General features: G+C 36.3%; 1 protein-coding gene across 6 annotated transcripts in view; it reads left to right on the plus strand.

The window, feature by feature from the left end:
• The window catches only part of CTNNA3 (catenin alpha 3), a 420,268-nt gene that overhangs the window by 244,470 nt on the left and 162,896 nt on the right, over positions 1-12,902 (plus strand). For all 6 annotated transcript variants that reach the window (XM_052678006.1, XM_052678005.1, XM_052678009.1 and 3 more), the window contains exons 8-9: positions 8,959-9,039; positions 12,602-12,754. In XM_052678006.1, coding sequence (XP_052533966.1) covers positions 8,959-9,039; positions 12,602-12,754 — 234 coding nt within the window. The remainder of the gene's footprint in view (positions 1-8,958; positions 9,040-12,601; positions 12,755-12,902) is intronic.

Below are 12,902 nucleotides of genomic sequence, written 5' to 3' on the forward strand. Positions count from 1 at the left end.
GGCCACTCTTCTTTAGATGCAGCCCAGGATATCGTTGGCTTTCTGGGCTGCAAGTGCACATTGCTGGCTCATGTCCAGCTTTCCATCCACCAGGACCCCCAGGTGCTTTTTGGTAGAGTTTTGCTTCATCCTTACATACCCCAGCTTGTATTGGTAGTGGATGTCGTCTCAACTCTGGTGCAAGATCTTGGATTTGTTGAACATTGTGAGGTTCTCCTTCACCCACTGCTTGGGTCTCTGAATGGCATCCAGTCTGTTGGGCATGTTGACCATGTCACACAACTTGGTGTCATACGCAAACTTGCTGGGGGCACTTGATCCTGCTGTTGATGTTATTGATGTAGGTGTTAAAGAGCACAGGTCCCAGTACTGACGCCTGAGGAACACCACTTGTCATCGATGTTCGTCTGGACACTGAACCATTGACTGCCTGCCACTTTAACTTTTATTTTAAAGTATGAATGTAAACAAAACCAAATTCATAACATTCATGCTAGCTGAAACACCTCATATTTGCCTGATGTTGAGCTTAAGTCTTTGACATGTATGTTTTCATAGTTTCAGCCTGCAGATCAAATTCTCCCATGGTTCCACCTTTGTCTCAAGAGGATTCCTTCAAATCATCTGACAGAAATGCTACAGAGTGTGAATTGTGTGTGTGTGTGAGATTAGTGGATTTGTTTTCTTAATGAAACAACAAGTAGGATTCTCCTTGCTGACGATTATGTGTCTAGCTGAAATTTCAGATCATGGCAGTCTGAGGGAAATTAGTCTTCATTATCTATCCACACTGATATAAGAATATCACAGAGAATGCTGGTGTTTCATTAAAAGAGATTACTCGTGTCTATTCTGTAACTGGTAGTGAATAGGATCATTTGGATTATTTGAAAAGTATGTCAACATAAATCACAGAATTGTAGGGGTTGGAAGGGACCTCCAGAGATCATCGAGTCCAACCCCCCTGCCAAAGCAGGTTCCCTATAGCAGGTCGCACAGGTAGGCATCCAGGCAGGTCTTGAACATCTCCAGAGAAGGAGACTCCACCACCTCCCTGGGCAGCCTGTTCCAGTGCTCCGTCACCTCACTGTAAAGAAGTTCCTTCGCACATTTGTGCAGAACTTCCTATGCTGCAGTTTCCAGCCGTTTCCCCTTGTCCTGTCTCCACTCACCACTGATGATGTAGTTTAAAAAAAAAAATAATCCCAGTTTTATAGTTCTGGCTTCTAAGTGATACCATGTTACATTTGGATGCAGTGTGAATATAAGGAGAAAGTAATGGATGCTGTTGGTTGATCTAGAGGGGCTATGAGGTATAACAAGTGAGACTTCTTTGTTACCAGGAATTATTTTGTAATCATTCAAATTCTGTGTATTTCCTAAAAAACCTGTTGATTGATATAAATATTATTAATCATCTTAAATCAGTTAGGAGCTATGTGGTACATACTGCATGAAAATATCACATCTGCAACCAAACTTAGGTTTTGTTGTTATTGTTATTGTCTTGAAGGATACAAGATGTGCTTTTGCTTTGCAGAAGAAATAGTATTTCAGAACCTGTATTAACTCTACTCTTGGGAGCTATTGGTAATAGGCGAACGGTTGGACTGGATGATCTTTTAGGTCTTTTCCAACCTTGGTGATTCTATGATTCTATGAACTCAGTGCATCTCCATGTATGGAAGAATTCCAGTAGCTTAGGGCTGGAGATTTTCCCATTTGATTTGACCGTAACTTTGATTTAAGAGTGCGGCTAAAAGCTCTAAACAATCTGGATGAGAAGGACTGTCTTAGCAACTCTATTGTATTCTCCTCCCCCTTCATCCCCTTCTTCCCTCTCATAACAGCATATGATCTCTAAGGACTTTATATGATAGTTCATCATAGAAAAGCCTTATATTGCTGCTGTAGGAAGAGCTTTTCTCTGACTAATTTCCAATTTCACTGCTTTGAAGCTGCCAGAATATTTTGGTGAATGGTGGATGGATATTTGATCAAAAATTTTTGTACCAGGGACTTAGAAAAATTGTTCCTTAATGAAAAGCAGATGAACCTTCAGTATGTGTCTTGTTATCACTTTGATGGTACAAATATTACTCTATTTCTGATTATACTTGCATCACCAGTGAATAAGGCAATATCTGATCAAAATAAGTGGAAGAAATTTTTTATTTTGTTATGATTTCCCCAAATAGTTTAAAGCTGAAGTACAACGTGAAGGAAAGGACCATTGGCTGTATGACTTCTTTATGAAGCATTTGTTGCATTTGAAATAAGAAGTACTGTGTGTGGGTTTTGATTTTGCGTTGGAAATAGTAAGCAATCATTTTAATTGCTTTACAACAGACCATTTGTGATGCATTCATTTTCTGTGACTGTATCCAAGATGAGTATTAGGAAAATAAGGATGTTTTGTGACCACATTGGAATCAGACTGAAATTTTTCTACTATTTTAATTTTAAAAAGCATGTGAAGAACTGATATAATGAGATACTGACCCTGTGTATCAGACACAGTGAAAACACAAAACTGCATAGGTTTTCCCTCCCTCCTGAAGCTTGCTCACATTCCCCTTTTGAGAGGATTTATGAGCTCATGCTCAAATCAGAAACCAGGGATACATCTCTGTCCTTGGAAGCAACTTGATTGCTCTTCTTGTCTTTGGGTGTCTCACACCAGTATTTCACTGAGTTGACACTAAGGTGCAATGTGATTCATCTTCCACCAACAACATTATTTCTGAGAAAGCAGGATTAATTATGATTTTTACAATACTTTTTATTATTTAAGGAGTCATAATTTTATTTTTTTTTTTCCTTAGGCTGTATTATCCATGCTCATCTAGAATTAAATTTGTTTTTTGGTATTAAGAACAAGTTATAACTGAATGGCAAAATGGAATTATGCAGAGAGGGCTTCAAATTCAGGATTTTTCTTGTAAATTGGTTGAGAAAGGGAAACTCACACAGGGAGGAGAGCCCCCCATACTCCATCCAATATTGGCAGAGGTTGAGGTTATTCATTTCTTCCTGAGCACTTTGCATCTCACACCGTTAGATCCATAGGGAGCATTACAGCTGGAGAGAGAAAAAATTGCTTATTGAAGATGCTGAGGAGGGTATCTATAGTGAGAAAGAATTTGACATAGAAGATTCCTTATTTGCTCAATTACATATGATTTTTTGTGCCCTTGTCATCTAAAGCAATTATTATTATTTTGTTAATGTAGTACGTTGTTTTCACAGAAACTAGCTTCTTTGAGTTGGGTGTCTGTAGAAAAAGTGCACTAGATTTTTATTAATAGGAATGCGTAGGGAATCTTATCAAATAAAGATAGTGTTTTCAACTTAAAATACTTTTTTTTTTGTGCGTATTGCCTGTATGAACAAAAAGAGGTGATAAATATTCTTGTAAATGAGTTTCCTTTTGGCTCCTTTTGATACTCAATAAAAATGTACTCTGAAGTGCTTTGTGAGAAGGTCTGGAATCTTCTGGCTTTTCAAAATAATTTTTATTCTTTAAAATGTTAAAAACATCAAGTTCTTTCTTTGCTGTCTTGTCACAGGGTTCCTTGAGTAACTCTAAAATGTTCACTAAGAGATTTCTCAGTCGGTGTTAATTAGATGCTGCTGTTGCTGAATTCTTGAAAGAATTTAAAATAAAAAAAAAAAAAAAAAATAGAAAAAACATGTTTGTATGTTTAAGTAGTCCCGTTGTTTCAATGAGGTTACTTGCAACAAAAACTATTCCTGGCAAGAGATATGAGGCCTTTTTGAAAAATTGTTTAAAAGTGTGAGACATGTTTGAAAATAAGAATTGTAAACTCTTCAAATCCAGCTGGTTTCATTCTGTATTTGAATATGACATAACATTGTCCACTGAGATCTATAGCTTTGGAGAAGCTCATAGTTTTGTATAGCTTGTCATTATGTGTTTCAACAAGGGATCTTGTTTTTTACTTGAAAATTGTAGTTGGAAACTTGCGTGATAACTTTTTTTCCTACTATACTGCAAGACAGTAATGGCAGTGAAGGTTTTATCTCTCTGAAATGAAACGACAGCAGTGTGAGTTGGGGGGGGGGGGCGTGAACAACAACAGAGTAATTGTTAATATGGGAAGGTGGATGTATTTGGGTACAAAGAGGTCTGATAGGAAGACAGCTGAAACTTGCTTTCCATGTTCTGGTATTAGAAAATTCAATGTATCGTAAGAAACAGCGGTGTAAAGGGCCTTGTGCTTTAAGTGTAAAAATGTGGGAAGTCTCTGGCTCTTTGCAGATCAAATGTCACTGCTGGCATTGGCAGTGCAGGGAGCAAGGGTAAGGAATGGGGGCAGCCTAGTGACAAGTGCATTCATGAGAAGGAAGGCTGCTGCTGGGAGTGACGTTCATATTGCTTGGTTCCTGTTGCTTGTTCATCTGGTGGAGGTGTCAAGAACAGAGGCAATCCTGTAAGATCTGCCCACAGACTTTCTTTTGAAGGTAATTGTAAAGAAGTTATTCAAACGCTGATGTGACCCTTCTGTGCTGTGTTAGATTGTTTCCATCCTGGGAATATTTCTGTAGTCCTGTTCTTGTGATATGGCTGCCCAATACTTTGTTTCTAAGGACTGGTTCACGGCCAAGCACTCCTGATTCTTCTCAGATCTCTTAACTCTGCACTTGACATTCAGGTAACAGGGACTTTGTTTTAGTCCAGCAAAGAATGTCAGTAGTGATATTAGTTTTGTTTATGTATTGATTGCTGAAACTCTGCTCCTAATTTTGCCCGCTAATCAAGGGGATGAGCCTTTTTGCCCTTCTCTGTTAGTTCATATGTTTCTAATATAAAGGAAGACATTGTGCAATAGGATTTACTTGGATCGTTCTTTACAGAGGTTACATGTGTGTTTGTTTTAAGACAGATGCTTGAAATATTCCTAACTTTATTGTATTGCAGAAAAGTATTTGAACCAACAGCTCTTTCATGAGATGAATATGGAAGCAGATATTATTTATGGACTTGCACAAACCCATTGATTAACTTTCCATTGTAAAGACAACATTGTTTGAATATACAGTGAAGTGTGAAACTATTTTTCTAGATACTTTTTTCATTACTGTTATGCTTTTCTGTAGATTTCACAGTGACCTTTGAATTCAAAATGTGAAACATTTATAAGTGCTGTACACTCTAATATCTGCTGTGTGTCCGGGGCCCCATCTGGCCTGACCTATAATACCTCCAGGAATGGGGCATCCCCAGCTTCTCTTGGCAACCTGTTTCAGAACGTCACCATCTACGTACTAAAGAATTTCTTTGTAATATCTAACTGAAATCTGCCCTCTTTTAGTTTAAAGCCGTTCCCCCTTGTTCTGTTACAATCAGACCATATAAGTAGTCAGTCTCCTCCCTATTTAAAAGTGTCTTTAAGCACTGGAAGGCCACAATGAGTCATCTCCTCTAGGCTGGACAAGCCCAGCTCCTTTGATGTCTCTTTATAGAAGAGGTGTTCCAGCCCTGTGAGCATCTTAGTGGGGCTCCTCTGGACTCGCTCCAGCAGCTCCGCATCTTTCCTGCACTCCAGATGGGGCCTTATAAAGGCAGAATAGAGGGGGACAATCACCTCCCTCACTGTTGCCATCCCTCCTTTGATGCAGCCCAGAATACTGGCAGCCCAGAATTCTGGCTTGCGTTGAGCTTCTTGTCCACAGTACCCCAAGTCCTTCTCTGCAGTGCTGCTTTCGGTGAGATCTTCCAGCCTGCGTACATATTGCCTGCCTTGCAGGGTTTAAGTTAAGACTTGTGAAAACTTTAGTACCAGTGCATACTCAAATAAACAGGCTCTATTTCACACAGATGGCTCTCATTAATTTTTGTCCCAACAATAAGAGCATTTCAGTTCCCTGTAACAAAATTCTTGGTTATGGCTGAAAGAGATGTTGTTCTTGAAGTCACACAGTAAATGCTAACACTGTTTACTATTTTAATACCTGTGACTGGCTGTATCCTTATTATAAATCTAGCTCAAACCTATCAAACTCAGTACTTGAGAATAGTCATTTAGGTACTTCTTCTCAAATTTCTGTATAATCCTCTAATGAGCGCTCAGACTGGAAACACAGTGCAACTGTTAGGTGTACATTTGTAGCACTGGGTAAGTATAAGAAAAATGAAATTGGAAACTTTATCAGAATAATGTTATTCTTTTGTTTAGAATCTCTCTTGAAATCAACAAAGTATGAAATCTGAAGAACTACTTTTTTACTTGCTAGTACTCTGAAGTGTTGGCATGTACCTACCAAAGACTACATTGTCAATAAATTCTTGAGTCCTTTAGGGTTGTGTGGGCAAGGCGAATGTATTCATTTTCACCTGTGTATCTTGTGAAGAAGGACTTATAGTATCATGATGTCATGACCACCTGCTGTTATAAAACACTGGAGGCTCTTTTCAGCTAAGCATCTGCATTTAGATGTGTGCTATTTTATACGAAAATCTGACAGGAATGTATTTATCATGTATAATTTTTAAGTCACCTAAAGTTGTTTGCAAGTGTATGAAAAAATTAGTCCTGTATTGTTGGTAATACTCAGCATTTATCTTCAGGCTATGCAGTGTTAATTAAAATGTTTGTTTTCATTTATGGAAGAGTTAATAATGTGATTCTGTGTTTGTAAAACATGTATTGAGTTAACAATGCATTGAAATAAGAGCTGTATATTGCTTGTAATATCTACACAAGGGAGTCATATAGTCATTATGACGTATATTTTACAAAATAAAACTGTAGCTGCATACAGGAAAACCAAGATAAAGGAGTTAGTTCATTTGCATGATTTTCATAACCTAGAGTCTAGAATTTCCATAGCCCTTTCCTCTATTCAGTCACCTTTAGAGGAATGAGCTACTTCAGAAAAGACTTGTTTATTTTTAAATACAGCAGTCATGCGAAGAACACTGAGAAGCAGATGCAGAATATTTCCAGTGCAGTCATTTTAGCTGTATTACTGGAGAGTGGTGTATAGTGTGGACACTTTCACTTTCAACGTGCATTTGTTTGTAACACAGACAGTAAATATGTTGATTTTAAAAAGCACAATATGTGGTCAGCAAATATAGAACTTGAATGTCTGCTGTCATGTAGGTATCTGAAAACCTGTTGAGCTTAGTAGGCTTAACTGAAAGGAGTAATTCCATCTTCAAAGGCACTTGGGTCTGATAGTGATATTTTACAGAAGCTGGACAATACTATGCAAGGTCACTGACCTTTAAGTGTACTCTCTCAGCAGACTTTGTAGTTAGATGTCCCTCTCATAGGCTGTACGCAATTCTGAAATAGTTCAATCTTTAAAATAATGATTTATCTGAACAGGAATGTGTTTTGAAGCTTCGTATTTCTTTAAGGAAGAAAGACTTTATGAAGCTGTGAAGTTAACCACATTCTTGAACTGTCCATATTTCATGTTTGGAAACTATGTTTTACAGTATATTTAGGTTTTGTTGTTTGTTATGTACTTTCCTATTAGCTGCCTCAGTGACTTAGATTTGCTTAGAGCCAATTGTATCATCAGTTACCTCCATTGAAGTTGCAGATTACTAGGGGAACTTGTAAAATATCACAGTAATTTTACATGCATTATGTCATCATTGGTAAAAAGACTACAAATACAAAACCTTCAAAGAATGTGCCCATGCAGAGCTATAACTTTTGTCACGTAAAAAGTACATAGGTAGACATTGAGCTGACTTATGTCCACAGAACTTTTATTGGGCCTATTTTCCTAGCATTTTAATAAGGATTGATTTTGTTAACAAAGCTGACAATAGCTTGCAAATCTTGTTACGAGAATGTTACTTACTTTGGATCCTGGGCAAGTGCTGGTTTGACAGACAGTCAGGTTTCTATAATGATCTCTCCCTCCAAAATATATATTTGATTTTCTACCTGTGAAGATTATATGCGATTTCAGAAACTGAAGATGGTAGGAAAACATCAAAGTATTAATAAGGAATCTTGAAATAATTTTTAAAAGTTGTAGTTACCTTTGCTGATATAAAATGTACCAATCATTTAATGGCATTTATGATGTTAAACATTTAATGTAAATGGTCCTGGGTGTCTCTAGTCTGTTTTAATGCTAAGCATATTGCTCTGTTCGCTGATATTTAAAAAAAAAAAAAAATATTTTAGCAAGCAGTATATGCTAACATGGAAAAAAGACTACTTAAGATAACTACTATGGTAGTATCATACACAAAAAATACTGGGCAGTAGAACAAAATGCTTTTCAAATAGCTAACAATGATATGAGTGCTTTGCTTGTAGACAGAAATAAAAAGTTAAGATTGTTTGGAAGGTATACAGCTGATTCCCTGAAGATCTCTGAAATATTTCAGTAGCTCTATCTTCTATCGATACTGAGAATGAATGTGCTAATAAATGGAAAGATTGCCCGTTTTCATTGGCAGTGTTTATTGCCTTTGCACTGCAAAGTCATGGAAGTTTTGAAACTCATCCATTCTGCTTTGTGGGAGTAAAATAATGATTATGGGTTAAAGCACTATGAAACAGCCTGTGGACATATGAATTTATGAATTGCTTTAGAGTGGAAAAAGTGATTTTTCGCAATATGGTGATAATGGATTGGCATCAATGATAATAATTATTTTAATGTTATTTCATTAGTAATCCTGACCTATAAATTACTGTATGACAGCAATTCAGAAGATAAAGTTGTTTAGTTTCTTTCCTACATGCAGTTAGTAAAACTTGTTTTGACTCATTGGATTTTGTTCAGCGTCACAAATGAGCTTTCTGTGGGATTTTTCAGAAATCAGGGATACTTGCATTGAAATTAGGGAAAAAATAATCCTTAAACATGTCACATATAATTTACCAAATACTCAAATGATCTGAGAACACAAGAATTGCTGCATAAATACTGTTTTATTTTCTGTCATGCTTATTACAGACTGACAGGAAAGAAAGAAGTGATGCTTTGAATACTGCAATAGACAGCATGTGCAAGAAGACGAGAGATCTTCGCAGACAGGTAAATCTCCTGGGAAACCAGTAGAAAAAGTAGACTTAAAGACTTACCTAAACTGCAGTTTTCAGATTTTATGGCACTACATTTTGTAAATAAACCTTTCTTCTATGTTAGAGAAATACTGAAGATAATTACAGCATATATGTCCAGATTTTCAAAACTGTGCAAAAAGCCATACCACATTTAGACGTTGGCAGAGTATATGTATGTAGACATGTGCACATGTCTAAGTGTGTGTGTATATATACACTTTCTAGAAGCATATATTGCTAATGTGCTTTGGAAAACAATATTAGCTTCATTCTAAAAGTACTTGAATTATCATTCACCTAATTTTTGATTGTTGGAATACATACCTTGATGGGACCACTGAGTCTATGTCTAGTCCTTCCTTTATGTGGGAGATTAAGCAACAGAGAAGGGTATTGGGAATACGTGGTCTAGAGTCAAACCTCATGTTTTGCATCCCATAATCCTAAGACTAATGTAAGGTGAGGACCAAAATCTGCAGCTTTGGTGTATTGCAGAAGACGAGCAATCAGTTCTGTATACATCGAGAATTGTTTATGGTGCTGAAAGTGTAAGAAGTTCCAGCTTAGAAAGGAGAGTTGAAAAGCTTGTAGTACTTTCAGCCAGGCAGACCCAGCCATCCATGTGAATGAAAATTTATGGCCACACAGAATGTGAACACACATGGCTTTTATCCTATCTGGCACTGGCTGTTTGTCAATTCTCTGGTGGAAGAAAATCCGTCCCAACTTTGTATACAGTCTTACAACCCAACTCTTATGTTTTATGATGGTAAATAAATCTTTTGTGTGCCCCATGGTCATTCAGGAGAAACCTTGAAAAATAAGACAACTGTATTATGGTATTTGCAGCTAACTAGCTATCCCATTTCCTTTCACATTTCATCAAAATTATGTTCAGTTCAGACACCCTTGTGATGCAGGCGTTCATCATGAGCTCTGTTAACTCTTCCATTGTATTATGCTGTCTCTTCCATAAGGAAAGTAGGCTCCATCTTTTCATGGATTCAAGAAATGTCTCTGTTGCAGCATTTAAAATTTATTTTAGAAAATTACGTTTGTATAGAAGCCTTTGTAAAATGATTGGGTTGAATGCTGTCATGTTCAGCTAATTGAAAGTTCAGAACTAGTATCATCAACCAGAGTAGCTCTGTGGCTTTTTGATATTTTTCTAGAGGGTATGAATAAAGAAATACTTCCTGTACTCCCTCCAAGTTAGACAACATCCTCCTCCTGATTGTGTCTCTGTCACTTACAAGTAAGAGATGAATTTTAATCACAGCACAGTACCTTCCCTGATAGCAGCTGCCAGAGCTACGGTTGCTATTGTTCTTTGTTTACTTGTCTTGCTATATTTCTACTTAATTCTTAGCATTTTGCTCTGCAGGTAGTCAGTGCCAAAAACAGACATATGGAGTAGTGGGAAAAAAAGATTGTTTGGATTAGACTGAAGAGAAATTAATACTGCTTCAGGCAGTTCCTTTTCCTTTCCTTGTTTTACATTGCATTTCTTCATTCTTTAATAGAGCACAGGCAAAACTTGAAAATCTCAGCTTCGGGTGTTTCTTAGCATAGTTAAAATAAGAACATATTTGAAACCGGTTTGTATTCAGCAAAGACACAGCACTATCATTTTTAGAAAAAGATATTTCATTTTCTGAACTGCAGGATAGAGGATTTCTTGAAACAAAATAATACTGATAATTCATATGAAGATTAATTAATCCAACCACACCAGTAAAAAGCAACAGAAAATAATTATTTGATGAGAGAGAAAATTAGGCTTCTATTTTAAAACTGAATGCCTCAAATTCACCATGAATGTGACTGAGGTCAGCATCCTAAAATAATGTAGTGAGACTGCAAAATTACTATAGCCTGGGTTATGTCCACAAACCCAAACATTTCTCTTGGAGATGATGAATTATAAGCCCTTTATATGCTTCCACAGTGTTTTGTTGTTGATATTATGAATGAAAATCAGTATTTTAGATTCTGATTCTTCAAGGTCACATTTATGTACTTATTTTTAATGCACGTGATGTACATTGATGGGAGTTTATCAGTTTCCTTTAGTTGGACACAAATTTTAAAAGATAATTTGGCGGGAGGTTCAGTGTATTTGGATCCTGGTGTCTTCTTCATTTTTCAAACAGCAGAATTAGTATGGATGTGACTGTTCTTAAAAAAAAAAAAAGTTATAGCATCCAGTTCTATGTTGGGATCTCATAACTTCTGCCTTTGCAAGTGACTTTTGAGAGTGTACAATCCAGATTGAGTCTCCCAAAGTAATAATTACAGTAAGTCAGATGACAAAAGCATTAAACATTTTAAACTAATTTTTTTTGGAAGGTTTTTATGTCTTATAATTTTTCTAGTTGTATGAGTCTTTACTTTTGCAGAGTTTTCACATAAATACATTGAGGCTGTATGCTAAATGGAAAGCTTTTCCTTTAGCAATAAACCTGTTGGCATGTAGGAACTTAAAATAATTTTGTTTCTTTTTTTTTTTTCTGTTCCAATCAGTATCTTCTATACTTATTACAGAAATATTTTTTTGCTGTAAGGAAGTCAGTAAGCTTGATAATTCACATCTATTTCATGGGTAGTTTTGATCATTGTATTTCATGCCATGTTGTCTGATTAAAATGAGCAGTTGGTGTAGGTTTATGACATGAAATTAAGCTCTCAATCAAGTAATGTCCCAGTCATCAGTTGTAAGGTCACATGAAATCTAATTTAAGAAAGCTAGTTTGTATCAGGATGTGATATTTGTTTAATAACTTGGAAGATAAGTTCAAGAATAATTATTTGAAAAAAGGAAAATTGAACTTCAGAATTGTTTACAATTCTCTTTACTCTACTTGTCTGTTGTCAGGTGGCATGATCAGTAATTCAGTGGAGATATTACTGTGAAGGGTACTGTATAGCTAATCAGAGCATATTGTTAGGTTTTCCAGCAAGGCAGAAAAATATTTGGGTAATTTTGCAATTAGGAAATGGTGATACAGAGCATTTTGTGAGTAAAAACATAGTTAAATGAATACTTTGTGTAAAATGAAATAGCTTTCTCCCTTGACACCTGAACTACAAGTAAAAGAACATGGGAGACAAAATTAGGTTTGGCTGAACAGTGACTTTTATTGTATGGGATCATTTAGGTAGTTTATTCTGTTCATCAAAGAACATGAGTATTTGTTTGACTCTATTGATTTTTGAGAGGACTAATACAACTTTTAAGTATTTTATGTTACCGTACACTCATTTAGTCACACGTACAAGCGTGCAGATTTATATACTGGTAGGTTAAAACTATCCCTAGCTCTAGAGAGTATTTTCTGTTTAAATGGGAAAACTGTAGTTACAGTCACGTAACCGTGCCCTTAATGCAGGAATGAAGTGTGTGCATGTTTGTTATACTAATATATCACGACAGTGAACTTTACTCACAAATGCAGCTTGTTAATACATAATGCAGTGTGTGTATAGTAGAATTTTGTAAATAGCTGGTATTAATATAATGCTTTGTTTTGCAGCTTCGTAAAGCCATTATAGATCACATCTCAGACTCCTTCTTAGATACCACTGTTCCGCTTCTAGTTCTCATTGAAGCTGCTAAAAATGGAAGAGAAAAAGAAATAAAAGAATATGCTGCTATATTTCGAGAACATACCAGCAGACTTGTGGAGGTATGTTTGATGGTCTTACACTTTTTTTTTCTAACTGCATGGCCTAAGTAAATTGCCTCTGCAGTATTCCCTTTGGTGCCAAATACTATGAAAGAATTAAGGTGATATTTCAGGTAAGAATGCATTAATTGCCTAGGGCCATAGTAAA

This window comes from Tympanuchus pallidicinctus, unplaced genomic scaffold (assembly GCF_026119805.1).
Source record: "Tympanuchus pallidicinctus isolate F22 unplaced genomic scaffold, pur_lepc_1.0 scaffold16, whole genome shotgun sequence".
Taxonomy (NCBI): Eukaryota; Metazoa; Chordata; class Aves; order Galliformes; family Phasianidae; genus Tympanuchus; species Tympanuchus pallidicinctus.